Source organism: Rana temporaria, chromosome 4, assembly GCF_905171775.1.
Source record: "Rana temporaria chromosome 4, aRanTem1.1, whole genome shotgun sequence".
Classification (NCBI taxonomy): Eukaryota; Metazoa; Chordata; class Amphibia; order Anura; family Ranidae; genus Rana; species Rana temporaria.
The window spans coordinates 381,121,743-381,145,112 of NC_053492.1; the positions used below are offsets into that span (position 1 = coordinate 381,121,743).

General features: G+C 46.8%; 1 protein-coding gene across 1 annotated transcript; it reads left to right on the forward strand.

Annotated features, from left to right (window-relative positions):
- The first annotated feature begins 615 nt into the window (after nucleotides 1–615).
- C4H6orf120 (chromosome 4 C6orf120 homolog) lies at nucleotides 616–16,784 on the forward strand. The gene is made up of 2 exons (XM_040351040.1): nucleotides 616–723; nucleotides 15,669–16,784. The coding sequence occupies exon 2, from the start codon at nucleotides 15,696–15,698 to the stop codon at nucleotides 16,254–16,256; it is 561 nt and encodes a 186-aa protein (XP_040206974.1). The 5' UTR covers nucleotides 616–723; nucleotides 15,669–15,695; the 3' UTR covers nucleotides 16,257–16,784.
- The last annotated feature ends 6,586 nt before the right edge of the window (nucleotides 16,785–23,370 follow it).

Genomic DNA, 23,370 nt, shown 5'->3' on the forward strand with positions numbered 1-23,370 from the left:
GACTGGCTGCTAAAGCGCGTCACGGCTTCCGAAAATACCCGAAATGACACTCGGGTGTTTACGGCGCTTAACGGCGCCTGCCGTGTAGAGCTGACTGCGCAGGCGCCGTAAACACCCGAGTGTCACTCTTGGGTATTTTCAGAAGCCGTGACACGCTTTAGCTGACCGTCAATCAACTCCTCTTCGCTTAGGAACGCCTATACCCGGAAGCGATCCTCGCTCGGAGCCGGATAACAAGGGCTCATAAAATGATAAGTAGCGGGGAAAAAAAACAGCATACTGCAGATGTTAGCAGTATGCTGGAACTAATGTCAGAAAGTTGATTTGGGGGTGAACTCCCGTTTTAAAGTTGATTAACCAAAAAACTGTGGAGGCTACATATTTCATGTGGAGAGAGGAGCTCCAGTATGCAGTCAGATGCCTTTGGGGAAATGCAGAATCAGATGTGACAGGAAATATTGTCCTCCACTACCATGAGTTGTGTCTATAAAACGTTTGTGACATCAACGTTCATTTTAAAAAAAAAAAAGTGGAGTGGAGGTCACATGTTTCCTGTCAAACGTGGAGCTCCAGTCTGCAGCCATAGCCTCTTTATTTTTGTCACTGCCTTTACTTCCTGTATCGTCCTCCTTACTACTTCCTGTGCTGGGCTGTCCGACAGGCGGGACGGTTGGTGGAGCTTGCGGTGTGATCCCAGTGTAGGGGCTGGAGGGCTCCTCTCTGGTGAGTGCTCGGCCTCTTTTTGTGTGTGCGCCTTCTACTCCCCTTCCCCCTCCTCTCCCCATTACCAGCCTGCGTGTCACCACATAACTGTAGCAATAACATGGCTGACTGACACTACAGCTGGTAACCGTGACCCCCACAACTCATACTCTCCATATCCTCACTCCTATACAAGCTGTACGACTAAAGAGACCCTGTCATAACATTCTACCTTGTCACCATGTTCTACCCCAACATCTATAAGACTGAAGAGGCCACGTTCTAGACATTGATAAGACAGAAGAGACCCTGTCACCACATTCTTCCCCCGTCACCAATAAGATTGAAGAGACCCTGTCACCACGTTCTACCCCCATCACCACATTCTACCCCAACATCTATAGGACTGAAGAGGTCCCGTCACCTTGTTCTGTCATGTCACCACATACTACCCTGACACTAATAAGACTATAGAGACCCTGCCAGCACGCTCTACCCCGCCAGCATGTTCTACCCCAACATCTGTAGGACTGACAAGGCCCTGTCACCACGTTCTACCCTGACACCAATAAGACCCTGTCACCGCATTCTACCCTGACATCTATAAGACTGAAGACCCTGCCTGCATGTTCTACCCCAACATCTATAAGACTGAAGAGACCCCACTAGCACGTTCTACCCTGTCACCATGTTCTACCCCAACATCTATAGGACTAAAGAGGCCATGATCTACACTGACATCGATAAGACTGAAGAGATCCTGTCACCACATTCTACCCCCGTCACAACGTTCTACCCCATCACCAAAAAGACTGAAGAGACCCTGTCACTGCGTTCTACCCCCCCCCCCCCCCCCTTATAGGACTGAAGAGGTCCCGTCACCACGTACTACCCTGACGCTAATAAGACTGAAGAGACCCTGCCAGCACGCTCTACCCCGCCAGCATGTTCTACCCCAACATCTGTAGGACTGACGAGGCCCTGTCACAATGTTCTACCCCAACACCAATAAGACCCTGTCACTGCATTCTACCCTGAATCTATAAGACTGAAGACCCTGCCTGCATGTTCTACCCCAACATCTATAAGACTGAAGAGACCCCACTAGCACGTTCTACCCTGTCACCATGTTCTACCCCAACATCTATAGGACTGAAGAGACCACGTTCTACCTTGACATCGATAAGACTGAAGAGACCCTGTCACCACATTCTACCCCGTCACCAATAAGATTGAAGAGACCCTGTCACCACGTTCTACCCCCGTCACCACATTCTACCCCAACATCTATAGGACTGAAGAGGTCTCGTCACCTCGTTCTGTCATGTCACCACATACTACCCTGACACTAATAAGACTATAGAGACCCTGCAAGCACGCTCTACCCCGCCAGCATGTTCTACCCCAACATCTGTAGGATGGACAAGGCCCTGTCACCACGTTCTACCCTGACACCAATAAGACCCTGTCACCGCATTCTACCCTGACATCTATAAGACTGAGGACCCTGCCTGCACGTTCTACCCTGTCACCATGTTCTACCCCAACATCTATAGGACTGAAGAGGCCACGTTCTACACTGACATCGATAAGACTGAAGAGATCCTGTCACCACATTCTACCCCCATCACCACGTTCTACTCTGTCGTCACTAAGACTGAAGAGATCCTGTCACCACGTTCTACCTTGACATCTATAAGACTGAAGAGACCCTGTCACCACATTCTACCCCTGTCACCACAGTTTACCCCAACATCTATAGGACGAAAGAGACCCCGCCAACACGTTCTACCCCCGCCAGCATGTTCTACCCTGACATCTATAAGACTGAAGAGACCCCACCACCACGTTCTACCCTGCAATTTATAAGACTGAAGAGACTCCGTCCCCACATTCTATCCTGACATCTATAAGACTGAAAAGACCCTGTCACCACGTTCTACCCCAATATCTATAGGACTGAATAGGTCCCGTCACCACGTTCTGTCCTGGCACTAATAAGACTGAAGAGACCCTGCCATCATACTCTACTCCGCCAGCATGTTCTACCCCAACATCCTTAGGACTGATGAGGCCCTGTCACCACGTTCTACCCTGACATCTATAAGACTGAAGAGACCCTGCAAGCACGTTCTACCCCGACAGTGAGTTTTACTCTGTCACCACGTTCTACCCCAACATCTATAGGTCTGAAGAGGCCCCGTCACCACGTTTTACCCTTACATCGATAAGACTGAAGAGATCCTGTCACCACATTCTACCCCCATCACCACGTTCTACCCTGACATCTAGGACTAAAGAGACCCCATCACCATGTTCTGTCCCATCACCACGGCACTACTCTGACATTAATAAGACTGAAGAGACCCTGCCAGCACGTTTTACCCTCACATCTGTAGGACTAAAGAGGCCCCGTCACCATGTTCTACCCTGACAACTATAAGACTGACGAGACCCTGTCACTACATTCCACCCCCTCACCACGTTCTACCCTGAAATCTATAGGCCAGAAGAGACCCTGGCATGGCGTTCCACCCTGGCACCTATAGGACTGAAGAGGCCCTGACACCAATAAGACTGAAGAGACCCTGTCACCGCATTCTACCCTGACAACTATAAGACTGAAGAGACCCGGTCTCGCATTTCTATTCTGACATCTCTACAGTGCACAAAATGAGTGTCATCAAAATGTTAATTTATTTCAGTAATTCAATTCAAAAAGCGAAACTCATATACTATATAGATTCATTAAACACAGAGTGATATATTTCAAGCATTTCTTTCTTTTAATTTTGATGAATATTGCTTACAGCTAGTGAAAACCCAAAATTCAGTATCTCAGAAAATTTGAATATTGCATAAGACCAATAAAGGAAAAAATAAATATTAAAATGAATACAGAAATGTATATACGTCCACTCGTATATACGTCACGGGATCAGCTCCTCCCCTCCTATGCACGTGTCGCCCTCTGGGCTTCATCAGTAGATCACATTCTACTGATGAATGGGATCTGACTTTGATCCAACCATACCAGGCCCTTTAAGTCTGGTATAAATCTGGCGGGGGAGAACTCCACAGCAAAATATCTTTTTTTTTTTTTTTTTTTTTAAATGTCCCCTTCAAGACAATACCAAACCCTTTGGATCTGGTATGGATGTTAAGGGGAAACCCCATACCAAAAAAAAACATCTGGGGGCCCCAGCAAATCCATACCAGACCCTTATATAAGCATGCAGGTCAGGAAAGGGGATGAACGAGCGCCCCCCCCAAGACCGTAGCAGGCCTCATGCCCTCAACGTGGGGGGGTAGGTGCCTTGGGGCAGAAAGGGCTCTGTGCCCCCCAACCCAAAGCACCTTGTCCCCATGGGACAAGGGCCTCTTCCCCACAACCCTGAGCGGTGGTTGTGGGGGTCTGCGGGCAGGGGGCTTATCGGAATCTGGAAGCCCCCTTGACCCCCCCCAATGTGATTAAGTATAAGGTAAAAATAAATAATTACAGTACACAGGTTTTTGACTGCCCTTTTTTTATTAAAAATGAAGAATGTCCCCTGTCGTAGCTCTGTCTTCTCCCGATGCTAGCTTAATTCTCTGCTGGTTCTTATAGCCAAGGGGAGTGGCCATCTAGTGACGTCATCCGAAGACCCCGCCCTATGTGACATTGCCACCCCATCATGCCCTGGGCTCGGATGTTACAAGCGGCGTGGTCTCCGGATGACTCACTGGATGCCCCCCCATAGCTATATAAGAACAAGCAGAGAACAGCGCTGGCACAACTGCAGGCGCTAGGGTCGGGAGAAGACATTACCAGCAAAGGGAGAAGAACCAGAGAGATAAGGCCTATCCTGAGAAAGAAAGCACATTGGAGCTCGATGGGAAAACATTCTTCATTTTTAATAAAGGACTTTGTCAAAAACCTATATACTGTATTTATTCTTTGACCCTTCTTTTTGGGGGGCTTCCAGATTCTGATAAGCCTCTCTCCTGCAGACCAGAATAAATGTGCTGAAATCGGACCAAAGTAATGCAGGAACCTTTTTTTCAAAGTCGGACCGACACAAGTCAGACCAGGGAAACCATTGATTTATACACATCATGCAAAATGTGCTCCCAGTCAGAGAGTATGTCGCACTAGTGTGAACCGGGCCTGAGAGACCATTCAGCCCAGGAGTGAAGCCGTGCGAGTTCACCTGGACTCGCATGATTTCACTCCCGCTTATTAGTCTTGATTTCAGCCGCGATTACAGAGACATCTGTGCAGGTTTCTGCACAGATCTAAATTGCGGGCCGAAATCGCAAGAAGTAGTACAGAAACTACTTTTTGAAATCGGTGCAGTGCCACAGATGCGGCGTCGCACCGATTAGGATGATGCTGTTTTCGGCAAATGCTGCCGATTTGACATGTCAAATCGCACCAGTGTGAACCAGGGCTCAAGCTCAGGAAACTTTTACAGGTGTTTTGAGTTAATTAGCTGAATAGCGTGCGATGCCATAAGTCCACAATATTTAACTTTTTCACAATATTCAAATTTTTTTGAGATACTGAATTTTAGGTTTTGACTAGCTGTAAGCCGTAATCGTCGAAAAAAAAAAAATGCTTGAAATATATCACTCTGTGTATAATGAATCTATATACAGGCATACCCCGCTTTAAGTACACTCACTTTACATACACTCGCGAGTAAGGACATACCTGCGAGTGTATGTAAAGTGCCTTATAAGTACTTTACAGACATTTTGCAGCCGCAGCAGAAGGAGCTGAAGCTCCGAGAGCATAGCCCACCCTGTTCCAGTGTGCTCCTGACACCCCCACTACAGCTCCTGACCCCCCACTACACCCTAGAAGTGAAAAAAGGTATTGTTTCACTTTAAGTACATTTTCGTTTTACATACATGCTCTGGTCCCATTGTGTACTTAAAAGTGGGGTATGCCTGTAATGAGTTTTTCACTTTTTAATTGATCTACTGAAATTAACTTTTTGATGATATTCTATTTATTTTAGATGCACCTGTATAAGACTAAAGAGACCCTGTCATCGCATTCTGCTTTGACATCTTTACACTATGCAGTGCTCAACATAAATGAGTACACGCAACAGATATGTCAGAAAACCTTTCCTTTCAGAATCAACATTGTCTATAAGACACTACTACAAAATACACCCACAAATACGGGCCATTGATTGCAACCAAGATTTGTTAATTTGCGCACACACACACTATTTTTCATAACAGATTTGTTCAAGACCATGTTACAAAAATGAATACACCCCAATGCAAACCTTAGAGCCGGTTCACATAGGGGCAACACAACTTTCAGTGCGACTTTGGGGGGCAGCTTGAACACGACTTGAGTATGAATTACAACGCGATTTCAGCGCGACTTACAATACGACTTGAAGTCGCCTCCAAGAGGGAGAACTCCACGCCAAATTTTAAATTAAACAGCATGGGTTCCACCTCTAAGCATTAAGTCTGGTATGGATTTCAATGGGAACCCCCATCGTACCCCTACCCATTCACCTGGTGGAAGAAAATGTTTAATAAAAACACACTACACATGTTTTTAAAGTAATTTTATTAGGCAGCTCCGGGGGTCTTCTTCCGACTTCGAGGGTCTTCCGACTTCTCCCTTTTGCCAGGCACCACCGCTGTCTTCTTCCAGCTCTTTTACCAGCGGGGGGCCCGGTCTTCTTTCGACTTCGGGGGGGTCTTCTTCCGACTTCGGGGGGTCTTCTCCGCTCTCTCCAAAGACATGCTGGTAGGTAAATTGGATCTCGTCCAAATTGGCCCAGTATATATGTGTGTATGACTGTGTGTCCCTAGCGTGTCATGATCCTACGGGGTAAAAATGACCGCACCAGCCAAGCAGATACTGGCTGGAAAAAGCGCCCAGAGGCGATTCAGTTCGCATGCGTTGCGCTATACAAGTCATTCATTCATTCTTCTCCCGCTCTCTGGTTCTTTCTCACTTCTGCCGGGCACCGCTCCTATCTTTTACCAGCGGTGGCCTGGTCTTCTGCGTCGCCTTCCTCCATCTTCTCTTCTTCGATGTTGACTCGACGCTCCCTCCTGCTGTAATGCCGGGTGTGCAGTGTGCAACGATTTATATTGTCCTCTTATGACGTCACAGTCCTAGCATGCTCCGGGTGGTGACGACATAAGGGGGCGGGGTAATTATGTCATCACCACCCAAAAGCATGCTGGGACTGTGACATCATAAGAGGCCAATATAAATCGTTGGGCACCGCACACCCGGGATTACAGCGGGAGGGAGCGTTGAGTCAACATCAAAGAAGAGGGAAGAAGGCGATGCAGAAGACCGGGCCCCCGCTGGTAAAGGAGCTGGAAGAAGACAGCAGTGTGCCTGGCAGAAGGGAAAAGTCGAAAGACCCCTGGAGCTGCCTAATAAATTACTTTAAAAACATGTGTAGTGTGTTTTTTATTGACATTTTTCTTCCACCAGGTGAATGGGTAGGGGTATGATGTACCCCATACTCATTCACATAGGGTGGGGGGCTGGGATCTGGGGACCCCCTTATTAAAGGGGGCTTCCAGATTCCGATAAGCCCCCCGCCCGCAGACCCCGACAACCAACGGCCAGGGTTGTCGGGAAGAGGCCCTTGTCCCCATCAACATGGGGACAAGGTGCTTTGGGGTAGGGGGCCCCCCCTGCCCCAAAGCACCCCCCCCATGTTGAGGGCATGCCGCCTGGTACGGTTCAGGAGTGGAGGCACTCGCTCGTCCCCACCCCCTCTCCTGACTGGCCGGTCTGCGTGCCCGGATAAGGGTCTTGTATGGATTTTTTTTCGGCATAGGGGGTTCCCCCTGAAATCCAGACCTAAGGGCCTGGTATACTCTAAAAGGGGGAACCCATTCCGTTTTTTTATTTAAAATTTGGCGTGGAGTTCCCCTGTGGGAGGGAGGGGTTTACCTTAGAACAGGTTCACGCTGGGACGGCTTCCGGTAAAATTGGATCACTGTGAACGGGGATCAGACTTGGAGGCGACTTCCATTGAAATCAATGGGTACAAGTCAGATTGAAGTAGTACAGGAACCTTTTTTCAAGTCGGAGCGAATTCAGTAGTGTGCATTAATACGGCTCCATTCACTTACATTAATTTCTTCATGCAGCGCGACCTGAAGTCGGATCCCAGGTCGCCCCTGTGTGAACCGCTTCTTAGGAACAAAAGCTAAATTTTAGGCCAAAAAATCCTAATTAACAATAGCTCAACTACAGATGAGTCTATTCATTAAACAGTTGTCCAGCAGTCAGTTGATTTTAAAAGGGTGTTACTTAACAAAGAAAAGCCCTTCCCATTTCATGCTGTGAGCAATGGAATCACAAGGTCTGAGCAAGAAAATCTTTTCTTTAGACAAGAAAGGTGAAGGCTACAAGATTTGCAAAGCTTTACTTACCAGTCAGAATATTGTAACAAAAGTGCTAAAAAATGTAACCACTTCACGCAAAATCGCGTACTTGTACGTCATTTTGTTGAAGGGGTTGTACCAGGGTGATGCCTACAGCCAGAGGCATCACTTCCAGTAGCATTTTTTTTTTTTTTTTTTAAAGCTGGCGTTCGAATATATAACAACTGATGCGGCTAATATCACAAGCAGCAGGAGGGGACATCCTCCCGCCGCTCCACCCAGGGACCGGAGCACCCAGCCGACACATCCACTGGCTGACTGGAGTCCCGAACAAAGCTGGTTTCCGCATCAATTGGGTCTCTGCTGTAGTAACCTGGAAGCGTCGTCACTTCCGGTTTACTTGGCAGCCAGCTCTAAGGTATTCAAAAATGCAAATTGGCATTTTAAATACTTTGAAGTGCAAAGAAGGGATTTGGGGTCTTTTAGAGCTCAGATCCCTCCATAAAGAATACCTGTCACTGCCTCATACTGTCGCAAGGGATGTTTACATTCCTTGTGACAGCAATAAAAGTGATCAGAATTTTTATTTTATTTTTTTTACCACTTGCGGACCAGCCGCCATCATTATACTGCGGCAAGGTGGCACGATCCCGCAAATCGCCATGCGGGATCTCGCTTTTGTGGGCTCGCTCCCATTGGCCAGCGGGGGAGCCAATCAGCGGGTTCGGCAGAAGACAGAACAGGTATCTGCCTGTGTAAACAAGACAGTTCTCCGTTCTGATCTGGGAAATCAAAGCAGATCCTGTCCTTTCTGCTAAGCAGGAAGACTGATCTGTGTGTTTCCCCAGTCACACAGTCCCCCATACAGTAAACACCTGCAGGGAACACAGTTGACCCCTTGATGTTAACCCCTTCCATGCCAGTGTCATTTGTATAATAACAGTGCTTATTTTTTAGCACTGATTACTGCAATAATGTCACTGGTTCCCAAAAAGTGTCACATTTTATTTGTCCGATCTGTCCGCCGCAATGTCGCAGACCTGCTAAAAATCACTGATCGCTGCCATTACTAGTAAAAAAAAAAAAAATGCCATAAATCTATCACCCACTTTGTAGACGCGATATCTTTTGCGCAAACCAATCAATGTACACTTATTGGTATTTTTTTTTTGCAGAATACATATCGGCCTAAACCAGTGGTCTCAAAGTACCGACCCGTGGGCCATTTGCGGCCCGCGGACTGGTTGAAAATGGCCCGCAGGGCGGGGGGGGGTGCCGCGGAAGTGGGGGGAGTAGATTTCCTTCACATGCAGAGTAGCGCAGGAAGCGTCTCTGTCATAAGTTCACTTCTCAGCCTCACGCTGCGGCTGCTCCCCCCCCCCCCCCCCGGCGCCCCCCGCCCTCTTCTCGTCCAATCACATTTGCTTGTGATATCACCTGGGATGGACGAGAAGAGAGGGGGGGCGCCGGGGGGCGAGGAGCAGCCGCAGCGAGAGACTGAGAAGTGAACTTATGACAGACGCTTCCTGCGCTACTCTGCATGTGAAGAAAAAAACACAAGTAAACGCTGACATGTGCCGTGAATGTGCCCTGAATGTGCACTGATTGTGCCCCCATGTACCCTGATTGTGCCCCCATGTACCCTGATTGTGCCCCCATGTACCCCGATTGTGCCCCCATGTACCCCGATTGTGCCCCCATGTACCCCGATTGTGCCCCCATGTACCCCGATTGTGCCCCCATGTACCCCGATTGTGCCCCATGTACCCCGATTGTGCCCCCATGTACCCCGATTGTGCCCCCATGTACCCCGATTGTGCCCCCATGTACCCCGATTGTGCCCCCATGTACCCCGATTGTGCCCCCATGTACCCCGATTGTGCCCCCATGTACCCTGATTGTGAAGTCATGTACCCTGATTGTGCCCTCATATGCCCCATGTACCGTGGATGTGCCCCATGCACCCTGATGTGCCTTAATGCGCCCCATGTGCTCTGATGTGCCCCATGTACCCTGATGTGCTCTGATGTGCCCCATGTACCCTGATGTGGCTGATGTGCCGCATGTGCCCTGATGTGCCCCATGTACCCTGATGTGGCTGATGTGCCGCATGTGCCCTGATGTGCCCCATGTACCCTGATGTGCCGCATGTGCCCTGATGTGCCCCATGTACCCTGATGTGCCGCATGTGCCCTGATGTGCCCCATGTACCCTGATATGCTGGGCTCTGTACCCTGATGTGCTGGGCTCTGTACCCTGATGTGCTATGCCCTGTACCCTGTTGTTTTTGAAGTTTGAAAGTTTGTATGTGGCCCCCCATGGGATATGAAAACTTGGCTTGTGGCCCTCAGGTAATTTGAGTTTGAGACCCCTGGCCTAAACTGATAAAGAATTTTTTTTTCTTTTTTTTTACTTTTTTTTTTTTTCTTTATATTTTATAGCAGAAATTAAAAAATAAAACTGCAGCAGTGATCAAATACCACCAAAAGAAAGCCCTATTTTGTGGGGAAAAAAGGACATACATTTTGTTTGGTTACAATGTCGCACAGCTGCGCAATTGTCAGTTAAAGCAATGCAGTGCTGTATCGCAAAAAAATGGCATGGTCAGGAAGTGGGTAAATCCTTCCAGGGCTGAAGTGGTTAAAGGAACAGTGTAAAAATAATAAATTTAAAGCACTCGCGCACAAAAGAAAACTCATACGTAAGTCGCGCCCACAAATGTAAACCGTGTTCAAATCATACATGTGAGGTATTGCAACGATCATTAGTGTGAGAGCAATAATTCTTGCAAAAAGCTTCCTCTGTAACCAAACTGGTAACTGTTAAAAATCTCTAAATGGCGACGTTTAATTTTTTTTTAGGTACTGTCGTTTGTTGCCATTCCATAAGTGCATGCAATTTTAAAGGGTAACATGTTGGGTATCTATTTACTCGGCGTAATATCATCTTTGATAATATGCCAAAAAATTGGGCTACCTTTTACTGTTTTTATTTTTTTATTTAAAAAAGCATTTTTTCCCCCAAAAAAATGCGTCTGAAAGACGGCTGCACAAATACTGTGTGACCGAAAATATTGCAGTGACCACCATTTTATTCTCTAGGGTTTATATATAATGTTTGGGGGTTCTAAGTAATTTTATAGCAAAGCATACTGATTTTAACTTATAAACAACAAGTGTCAGATATAGGCTTGGTCTTGAAGTGGTCAACAAGGTGAAACTGCAATCATCTCACAGGGCGGTCCATGGAAGTTAACACCTCAACAGGAGCATCTTCTGATGAGAAGGGTTGAAGAAAATCGCCATGCTAGTTCACTGCAGTTGGCTAAAGAAGTTAAAAGCCAAACTGGAGTGATTGTTTCCCATGACACAATATGGCGTACACTGCAGAGGAATGCATGCATAGATGCCGTCCACGAAGGAAGCCTCTCTTATAGCCCATGCACAAAAAAGCCTGCCTAAAATTTGCCAGGGTCCTTGCTGAAGAATAGGACTTCTGAGACTCTGTACTCTGGAGTGATGAGACCAAGACAAATGTTTTTGGAACTGATTGCTTCAAAACTTCTTTATGTTGTCACAAAGGTGAGGAGTACAAGGAAATATGCATGGTGCCTACAGCGAAACATGGTGGTAGCAGTGTCCTGTGGGACCGCATAAGTGCTGCTGGTGTCAAGGAGCTGCATTTCATTGATGATATGAATTGAAAGAGAAGATGCTACCATCACTCCGTGCCCTTGGTCGTTGTGCACTTTTCCAACATGACAATGATTCAAAACGCACATCTAAGGCCACAGTTGCATTTCTGAAGAACGGTGCAAGTTCTTCAGTTACCAAGTATGTCTCCTGATATGAACCCAATCGAACACCTATGGGGACACGTTGAGTATCGCTCTCCATCCAAAAGAGGTTGTTTTTTGAAGAATGCAAAAAGATAAATGTTGTAATATGTCGAATTGGTGCTGTCCTCACAAGTCACGGAAGTCATACAAAATACTAGATATAGTAGTTTTTGTTGTGGGGTGTATTCATTTTTACATAAACTAATTTGAGTAAAACTAGAGATTTTGTAATCTAAGTTATATTATTAATCTTTCATGTAATAATGAGCTAAACAAATGTTCTATAAAACGCAGTTTGTTCAAAATTTTGGAAATTGTTCTTCATTGAGATATTGATTAAAATCTTACTTTTCAAAAGGGGTGTACTCATTTATGCTGAACACTGTGTAACACTTGGGAGACCCTGTCCTCACACCCTTCTCCAGATCTTGTTGAGAGAAAGATACTAAGCAAAATGTTCCATAAAGACCCTAAAATAAACATGTGTATGCGTAAAATTCTTCATTCTCTTCTGCATATGCTTTCCCTGTGTTGCATTATTATTATTGTTATTATACAGGATTTATATAGCGCCAACAGTTTGCACAGCGCTTTACAACACAAGGGCAGACAGTACAGTTACAATTCACTACAGGAGGAATCAGAGGGCCCTGCTTGTTAGAGCTTTCAATCTAGAAGCATACACACATGTGCATAAATTACTGCACTTCGATGTATACTTTTTCTATTTTTATTATACAGCTTTGTACTCCTTGCTGTATTACTGATCTTTACTCAGCTGTGTGCATTATTCCATAGACAACACTGCAAGCACCTGTGTTCAGATCAGTTAAAAACAAGTGGTGTGTTTATGCCTGTGTGAAAGAGGTCTAAGCCTGAAGAGTCCCTGTCCTCACACCTTACTCTGACATCTATACAATCCATGAACCTGAGAAGACCTTTGTCCTCACACCCTACTCTGACATCTATACAATCTATAAGCCTGAAGAGGAACAATCGCCACAAGCTAAACAAGTTATAAGCTCAAAGCATAACTGTACCCAAGAACAAAATTGTTGATAGTGCAGCTTATTGGTCCTTCTTTCATGCATGCTTTCATTTTCTTTTTTCAGACTTTTTTTCTTCCTTTTAACCCAGGAATCCTGCCAATAACACACTCCCCTATCTCGGGGTGACAGCTGTACCGATTATCACTGTAATCCTTAGGACAGGGAATGCGTTGGGACTGTATAATACCCAATACCCCATCCCTTTTTGCTGTGTTTGCATTTAGAAGCGTTTTTTACATTTTTTTTTTTTTTTAATTAGTCAAAAACAAGGAATTTCGGCTAACCGTGAGTTACTGCGTTAACAAGCTGTTGCAGGCATTTGGCATTTTCAAATGCCTCTGAGCATCTGTTCTGAACACTTTTTTTTTTGGTTTGTTTTTCTTTTTCAAAAAAATGCTTCTAAACTCAACTGCCTAGAAACTACTATAAACGACCCTGTGTACATGTATTAAGATAACATAGAGGAGAGTTAAGGGGCAGCTGAAAAAAAAAAAACACCCAACTGCTCATAAATGTCTGTTTACCAGCAGAAGAGTACATAAAGCCTAAGACCCCTTCCACACTGGGCCACGGGTTGCTCTTTTAACCCCCGCTAGATGCTGAAGAAAGGGTTAAAAGCGCCTGTGTTTTGCAGGCGCTTTGGCAGTGCTGCCCATTCATTTTAATGGGCAGAGGCGGTGTATACCGCCCCAAAGATGCTGCTTGCAGGACTTTTTCTAATGTCCTGCAAATGCACCTCCCCGGTGTGAAAGCACTCAGACTTTCACACTGGGGAGGCATGAGAGTCGCTCTTTTTGGAGCTAAAATGCCTGGAAAAACATCTTCATTGTGAAAGGGGTCTAACCTATAACAGTCCAGAGGCAGAGAGCACAGGAAGTCATCAGCTCAATCCTCTTCTTTTTGGGTCTCCTGCCGTCAGTCCTGGCTGGTGCCCCCCCCAATAGCAAGCCTCCCAAGCCACGCTGTGTGTGTCCATTTGCACATGGAGCGTGGCTCGGCCCCTTCTCCCTCCTCATTGGCTGTGAGTGACAGCAGCATTAGTCAGTGGCTCCCACTGCTGTGTGAGCCAGCAAGGGGAGAGAGACCACAAAAAGCCGCTGGGTCGAGATGAGGCTCAGGTAAGTATGGGGGGGGAGCCGGTAAAAAATATGAAGGTAAAAAAACCTGTGTGCAGCAGACCCACCAAAACTTAATGGAGCCCCATTGTGATCCAGTGTTGTGCATGAGGACCTTAATTCTCCGTGGACTCTCCCTCCTCTTCAGGTGAAACATTGGCAATCACAGCCAGTGAGCCAATGAGGAGTGAGAAGGGGTGGGGTTGAGCGAAGGCTCAGATGGCAAGCTGCTTGCTGTGGTGGCACTCGGTAGGAAGGAGGGGCCAGGAGCACCAGCAGGGGACCTGAGAGGAGGAGGGTCAGGGCTGCTCTGTGCCAAACCACAGCATAGAGCAGGAAAGTGTAACATACATGGTGTGTGTGTTTTTTTTTTTTTTTTAACTAAGCCTTTAATACGACTTTAACCACTTCTGCCCGGAAGGATTTACCCCCTTCCTGACCAAAGCATTTTTTATGCGATTCTGTACTGCATTGCTTTAGCTGACAATTGACGTCCTCTCCCCCCCCCCCCCCCCCCACAAATTGAGCTTTCGTTTGGTGGTATTTGATCAGCTCTGCGTTGTTGTTTTTTGCGCTGAAAACAATTTATACAAAAAAGCGACAATTTTGGAAAAAAGGCAATATTTTTTACTTTTTTGCTATAATAAATATCCCCCAAAATTATATCAAAAAAAGAATTTCTTCCACAGTTTAGGCCGATATGTATTCTACATATTTTTGATTAAAAAAAAATCGCAATAAGTGTATGTTGTTTGGTTTGCACAAAAGTTATAGCGTGTACAAAATAGGGGATAGATTTATGGTGTTTTTATTATTATTATTTTTTTACTAGTAATGTCGGCGATCTGCGATTTTTGTCAGGACTGCGACATTACATTAGAGTCAGACATTATTGTTGGATGTTTTTTTTTTTCTATTATACAGCGATCAGAAGTACAAATAGCCACTGACTACTGTATAAATGACACTGGCAGGGAAGGGGTTAAACACTAGGGGGCAATCAAGGGGTTAAGTGTGTCCTAGGGATGTGTTCTAACTGTAGGGGGGATGGTCTTACTACAAAATGACAGAGATCACTGCTCCCGATAACAGGGAGCAGTAGATCCCTGTCATGTCACCCTATTAGATTGTAAGCTCTTCTGAGCAGGGCCCTCTTAATCCTCTTGTATTTTATTGTATTATAACTGTATTGTCTCCCTTTTTATATTGTAAAGCAATGTGTAAACTGTTGGCGCTATATAAATCCTGTATAATGATAATGTTGCTAGGCAGAACAGGGAAATGCCTTGTTTACATCTCTCCGTGTCATGATCGCAGGCCACCGGCGAACATCGAGTTTGCGGGACCTGCAGGCATGCTCGTATGCCCGTTAGGTGGCAAATTCAAAGGGATGTACAGGTACGCCCATCTCCCTACCCGTGCCATTCTGCCGACGTAGATCGGCGTGCGTCTGTTGGCAAGTGGTTAATGCATGAAGGTAAAAAAAAAACTTGAGCCTTTTTAGAACCACTTCAAAGTTGCATAGTATCTTTACCATTGCTACATATTGTAATGCTGTGTTTAATTATAATGTTTCATCTTTTTCTCCCATAGGATGTTCACATTCAATTGCTTAGAGAGATGGTGTCCTACCAGAAAAAGAGCATTTTGACACTTTTTGCCTTGCTCTCTTTATTCATCATAGAGTGCTTAAGTATTGAAGAAATTCCAGAAGAATGGATGCTCCTACATGTTGTCCAGGGACAAGTAGGGGCAGGAAATTACAGCTATCTGAGACTTAACCATGAAGGAAGGATTATACTGGAGATGCAGAGCTTGAGAGGTGATGCAGATATGTATGTCTCTGATGCAACCCTCAACCCCAGTTTTGATGAGTATGACCTACAATCCATGACCTGTGGCCTCGATGTTATAGTTGTGCCAGACCACTTCAAGCGCCCTGTGGGGATTGGAATCTATGGCCATCCTTTTTATATAGAGAGTGAATTCGAAATTCAAGTATACTATGACCCAACAATACAAGAAGACCCTTTTGCTGAAGCATCCTATGACCCAGAACAGATGGAGGCAAGTCACAAAAAGCAACGAAAACCCCAATTCGATGTATCTCATGAAGAAGAATCTGTGCTACAGACTATTCTCATAGGGATTCTCAAGATCGTCCTAGAGATTCTCTTTTAAGTGCTATTATATTTCTATACAATTCAACAAAACTGAGATTGTTTTTGTAATTTAAAACTGGAATTTTTCCATAAATAATAAAGGATAAGGTTTAGGATATACACATTATAGCAGTTGGCATGTTTTCCTGTACTGGCACATTAATGGCTCTGAACTTAGCAACCAGAAGGTATCAACCAGTTATTTTACAATAGGGTGTCTTACTACTAAAACACCTGTGGATGGTAATGGGCTTTAAGACTCCAAGGCAACATCTTCTAAAATATACAATATTTTATTGGGTGCCAGATCTATTATGGGATTGCTGGTTTATTTGCTTACACTGGCTAGAAACCATTTGTAATTTTTTGCTTTCTGAAAAAAATGGTAATATAGACTATTTTAATGGAGATGTGTATATATTTTTCCTAATGAATAAATATAATTTGATAATTTATATTGTATTTTACAAATCAAATATTACAGTTTACAGGCTGGTATCTGTAGACACCCAATGTTTTGTACTGGGAATAAAGTGTTATTAGAAGAGTTGTTACTTATTTACACTTTAATTTTTGAGGGTGTTTTTCTATGTTTAAGGCAGGTAATAAAAATCGAACACATTTCTACATCACAACTAGTTTTGTGGAAGATCATATAAATTTTTTTCCGGAAATATGATTGTAAGACAGGGAAATGCTTTTGCTTCCTTTGGGAGTGTGAGCATAGCTGATTGGAGAGCATTAGGGCCCTTTCACTCAGACATGTCTGTGTAAGGGCTCCGCTTTGCTCAGCAGGGATCGCTCCATCGATCCCCGCTGAGCAGGCAGATGACAGGTCTGTCTCTGCACACTGTGCAGGGACTGACCTGTCAAAGCTCCGCTCTCCTCTATGGGGGATCGGATGAAGACGGACCGTAGAGTCGGATGTCAGCGGGCATGTCACCGCTGACATCCGTCACTCCATAGACCTGCGCGGAGCATCTGTTCAGGTCCGCCGAAAAAACTGACAGGTGGACCTAAACGCTCCGCCAGTGTGAAAGGGGCCCAAGTTGAAATTATGTAGATGTTGTTACCACTGTTCTTCAAGTTAAGCTGGTGCTTTTTATTTTCAGGCTTCTGCCACTATGAATCCTGGGCTGGAGTGCAATAGCATAAAAACAATAGTAAAATACAAAAAAGAAAAAAAAGTATGCTTTTGGCTACACAGTGGCTAGTATAAGGCTACATTCACACTGGCTATTTAGGCCAGTGTAAACTGTAGCCACAGGAATTTTCTGATTCCTGGTTTGCGGCTCTGAGCAGCTAGGTGCAACTGCCAGCCCTGTTCACTATAATCACAGGTTGCCAGCAGCCGCAGCTTTTTGCTGCTCCCTGTAAAGCCAGACATGACCTGCAGTGATTGGTGCTGGACGTACTTTGTATGCATCCAGGAGCGATTACTGCAGGTAATCACGGGCTCTGCAGACAGCCACAAATTCCTTCGGCTACCAGTGACCTGTCTTTATAGTGAACGGATATAGCATCTGCACCTAACTGCTCAGAGCGGCAGCAGGAATCAGAAGATTCCTGCTGCCACAGTTTGCATCAGCCTAAATTACTGTTGTGAATGTACCCTACCCTAAGTTGAGGCCTGAGCAATCATTTGGTAAAAATAAAGTAGGGTACACTATAAGAATATCGGGCAAACAATTGTCCGATTTTTTTATTTATTTTTCCTCGTTTTCAAAGCAAATCAGAACCAATGAACGAAATATCGGAATCTGTGAACAGAAAACTAGGTTGGCAGCCTTGTAAATATGGAAAAGTTGCTGGATGTTGAAAAGCTCAAGGACTCACTAGCATAGCATACTAGGCCATTATGAAATACCGTAGATCGGAGTCCCTGCACACTGCTTCGGCAGGCGACATCGCTGCCAAAGTTATTTCCGGGTACCGCAGGCTCCAGCACTGTGATTGGCCGGAGCCGCGATGATGTCACTACCGTGCATGCGAGCGGGAGCCGCATGTCAGCTCAAGCAACATCACGAACGAGAACTTGCTTCAGTGCGTATGTGACGATACAGGGGATATCTCCTAAACCGTGCAGGTTTAGGAGATATCCACGGTAGCTACAGGTAAGCCTATAATAAGTAAGTAAAAAGACTGTTGACATGGCACAAGGGATGGTCAGAGGCTGCGGACATGGCACAAGAGATGGTCAGGCATGGCACAACAAATGTTCAGAGTCTGTGGACATGGCACAAGGGATGGTCAGTGTCTGTGGACATGGCACAATTGATGGTCAGATACGGCACAAGGGATGGTCAGAGTGTGTGGACATGCAGTCTCTGACCATCCCTTGTGCCATGTCCTCAGCATGCCTGTCTCTGGCAGGGACACCTTCACACTGGCCCCAAACAGCAGAGTGCAGTGGAGAAACATGACCCCAGGAACAAAGCATGGCCATCAGAGTTCCCAGCCAGCTTCTTCCTGGGAAGAGGAAAAAGGGAGTGCAGATCACAGGGGAGAGCACCAGACAGTGCAGGGTAATGGGACACCTGGGAAACCTGCATCACAGAGACCTCCACAACTCCTCCAGTCTGAATGTGGCAACCCTAGGTGTGGCATGGCTAGCAATCACAGTAACAATGCACTGTGTCTGTCTCTTCCTCCAGCAGCTGAATGCCAGCGGGAGTGAGCGAGGAAGAAAATGGCTTTCAGCTGCTGGATGAACAGACACAGTGCATGGTTACTGTGATTGCTTCCCCGCACTGATCCTTTCCGGTCTTGCTCACGACTAGTTTTCCCTGCTAATCGGGCCCCCAAAGGAGAACCTGTGCTACCCCCCTATTGGCGTTCCTGGTGAGAGGGCACAAGGAAAAACTTAGGGAGGCAATTGCCCCCCTCTAGCGACCCCACTGCCTGCATCTCAGTTACCTAGCTCCCCCCTCCTAATCTGCAAGCTGCACAAGGAACACAGAACCTCTGTCGCTAGAGTCTAGTAGCAGAAAGACTATAGGCAGCTATAGCTGATCCTACTTAAAGTGGCAACTGCAGGACACTACTATTTCTCGCTGCAGGATCCCATCTATAGGTCAAGGATCCAATCTTCACACATCATAGCGGGCTATGTGACCCTTTTCTTTGGGGTCCAGTGCATTGGACCTGTACCGCACCCTAAAGAAAACACCTTGGTTAGTTCAAAACTGCAGGGTTCCGTGTCCGTAGCGTTCAGCACCAACCATCCACATTATTATTATACAGGATTTATATAGCGCCTACAGTTTGCGCAGCGCTTTACAACATGAGGGCAGACAGTACAGTTACGATACATGAGGAATTAAAGGCCCCTGCTCGTTAGAGCTTACAGTCCAGGAGACATTACAGGCAAAACCTGTTTAAACGTTCAATCCATTGTAGCAGGGCCCGGCTACCATCCAAGCTGTAAAGCCCCATACACACTATCAGTTTTCCTGCAGGTTTTTCTTTTCAGGTTTACCAAAACCATCTAATATGAGGTCAAACCTTAAGAGTTTCAATTAGTATGCAATCAGGCAGGCTCATGCACTACATGGTTTTGGTAAACTTAAAGAGAAAAACCTGCAGGGAAACTGATAGTGTGTATGGGGGCTTAAGATTGGATCCAGCTTGATCCCTGCTGGAATCAGTTTAGAACTTGGTGCTACTATACAGAGAATTGAACTTCAGTGATCACCTTGCAGACACTGGCAAAAACATCCTGAGTAGGAAGGGTTTTATAGAGTTACCAGCAAAAAAATTCTAAATACTAATAACAGCTAACTACATACAAAGTCTCCAATCAACCAGTCTCAAAATATTACCCAAACCATCCTCTCTGCTCCTCCCAATACCTCCTACTCTCAATCTCTCTTATCTTCCCCTCCCATGCTTGTCTTCAGGACTTCCCCAGAGCCTCTCCCATCCACTGGAATTCTCTACCTCAATCTGCCCAGCTATCTCCTACTCTGGCCGCCTTTAGGCAATCCCTGAAAACTCATCTCTTCAGGGATGCCTATCATGCCTCCAACTAACAACTGAACCTTTAACTCTTCCATCAGCTCATTCCCCACAGTTATATGCTTTTTGTACCACTTGCCCCATCCTATTAGATTGTAAGTTCTTACGAGCAGGGCCCTCTTAACCCTCTTGTATCTTATTGTAATATACCTGTACTGTCTCACTTTAGTGAACTGCTGCACAAACTGTTGTCTCTTTATAAAACCTGTATAGTAATAATAATAATATTTAATAAAAATATTCTGGCCAATAGAGTGAACACCCAAATGCCTGACGCTTTTAAACGGGTTTGCAAAGAGAGGCTTCAAGATAAAAGGCATGCAAAGGAGCTGGGCAAACGCCCTGTGTATATGAAGCCATAAAATGGAAGGATTACCCCAACTTCAGCTTAAAACTTGTGAGACACGGGGGCGGGACCGGATGTCCGTGTGAGAGGGCGTTTCAGCTGAGAGCTCCGGTGTTGTAAAAAAAGACTAAACCTATGCAGAATCTGGACCCTCGTCACTTCCGGTGCTGCTCCGTCATAACCACAGCTGATCGCATAGAGATTTGCCTGTGGGAGCCCTGCAAAATACATATATGGGAGGTCAAGGAAAATTCTATAGCAGTGTCTGTAACAGTGGCGGCTGGTGCTCAAAAATTTTGGGGGGCAAGCAATTGCAGCCTCACTGTGCCCGTCAAATGCAGCCATTGTGCCCACCATATGCAGCCACTTGTGCCCGTCATACGCAGCCACTTGTGCCCACCATATGCAGCCACTTGTGCCCGTCATACACAGCCATTGTGCCTACCATTTGCAGCCACTTGTGCCCGTCATACACAGCCATTGTGCCCACTATTTGGAGCCACTTGTGCCCGTCATACGCAGCCATTGTCCCCACCATTTGCAGCCACTTGTGCCCATCATACGCAGCCATTGTGCCCACCATATGCAGTCACTTGTGCCCATCTTACGCAGCCATTGTGCCCACCATATGCAGCCATTGTGCCCACCATATGCAGCCACTTGTGTCCATCGTAAGCAGCCATTGTGCCCACCATATGCAGCCACTTGTGCCCATTGTACGCAGCCATTGTGTCCACCATATGCAGCCACTTGTGCCCATCGTACACAGCCATTGTGCCCACTATTTGCAGCCACTTGTGCCAATCAAATGGAGCCACTTGTGCCCATCATATGCAACCAATTCTGCCCATCAAATGCAACCAGGCGCATTCCCTGGCTGTCACTTCACTAATCCCCCCGCCACACGCGTGTGCAGCCGGTCTGGCGACACTTACCAAATGACGGGAATTCCTCCTCTTCTGTAGCGGCGGCTGTAGCTCCTGTGTCCGCTCGGCTCCTCAGGCTTCCTCCGCCATGTCTCCTCTTCCGCCAAAGCGTTAGGCATCCAATAGGATCGCCTAAAGCTTTGGCCAATTGGGAGACAGTTTTTTACTGACCTGCCTGCTGATTGGCAAGGAGGAACGTTAGTGTGAAAATAGCCTCTGGCTCTAATCACATGCTTCAAAATACAACCCACCGCCTATCACCGCCATAGTATTTCATGTGTCCGGCGTCCTGAAAGGGGACGGGCACATGAATAGGGAGGGCAGCAGAGGTGACGGGGGTGGCGCCCATGCATTGTGGGGCCACCACTGGTCTTTGATCTCTGTCAAGTGCTGGGGTCGTCTGGATCGCCTCTGCTGCTTTTCCTCCAATCTGGCCAAAGAATCTGAGTGCGAGTTTACCTATAGCCCTCACACTGGAGACTTGTACACCATCATGATGGCATCCCAGGACGATGGGTACCAGGTCACGGGAGAGCAGAGCGCATGTGTGACTCGCTTTGGGGTGACTGGTGGCTTAGGGAGAAGGAGAGGGCCCCTGGGTGGATGTGGGAGGAGATTGCTCGTGGGTGGATGTGGGAAAAGGAGAGGGCTCCTGAGTGGTCAGGGGAGAAGGAGAGGGCTCATGGGTGGCCAGGGGAGAAGGAGAGAGCCCCTGGGTTGCCTTTGGAGAAGGAGAGAGCCCCTGGGTGGCCGGTGGAGAAGGAGAGAGCCCCTGGGCTGTTTGGAGGAGGCGAGGGCCTCTGGGTGGCCATTTAGTCAACAAGAGGGCCCCTGGGTGGCCATGGGAGAATGAGAGGGCCCCTGGGTGTTTGGAGGAGGAGAGGGCCCCTGGGTGGCCGTGGGAGGAGAGGGCAGCTGGGTGTTGGGAGGAGGAGAGGGCCCCTGGGGGGCCAATTAGTGAAGAAGAGGGCCCCTGGGTAGCCAGGGGAGAAGAAGAGAGCACCTGGGTGGATGGCAGAGAAGGAGTGGGCCCCTGGCTGTTTGAAGGAGATGGCCCCAGGGTTGGCCAAAATTGGACGGGGACACCCTTCTCTCCCCCGGAGGATGGGGACACCCTTCTCTCCCCTGGAGGATGGGGACACCAGGGCTGGACACGGACAAAAATCATCCACTTTGACAGGTCTCTCCCATGGTGGCCGGACAAATCTGCCCCCCGGCAGCCAACCCCGATGGCCACCCAAGCCCCCCCTCCCCCTTCACTTTATTAGAGTAGAACGGCTGGTACTCTTATAGGCAGTACCAGTGGGGACCCCCCCCCCCCGCGGTGCCAGTGGCGGTCCGTTTCGCTTCAGGAGAGACCTGGGATGAGGGGGTGGCCATTGGTTTCTGGCAACCCCCTCACGATCGCTCCTGGCGAATGAAATGCTTCCCCTGCCTGTGTAATGTAAACACAGGCAGGAGGAAGTGATGTCACGCTCCTCGAGATGGTCTTTTTGACCGGAGCTCGAGGAGAGAAGACATCACAAGTAAGTTGCACAAGCACTACACTGACACCAGCACACATAGGCACACAATCCAACGCCCCAGTCACAGTGTCACTGATTGCAGTGATCATTTATTTACTGATCACTGCATTTAGTGTCATCTGTGACTGTAAAAAGTGTCAGGGCAGTTAGCATTAGGTCCCAGGGTAACACCTTGATCGCCCCCAGTTAACCCTTTCACACCCTTTTCTGATCGCTGTATTAGTGTCGCTGGTTAATTATTACATGAGCGTGCCACTTTTTAGTCACTTGTTTGATCATCAGATTGGAGCATGTGGCACCGTGCGACCTAATTGCCGG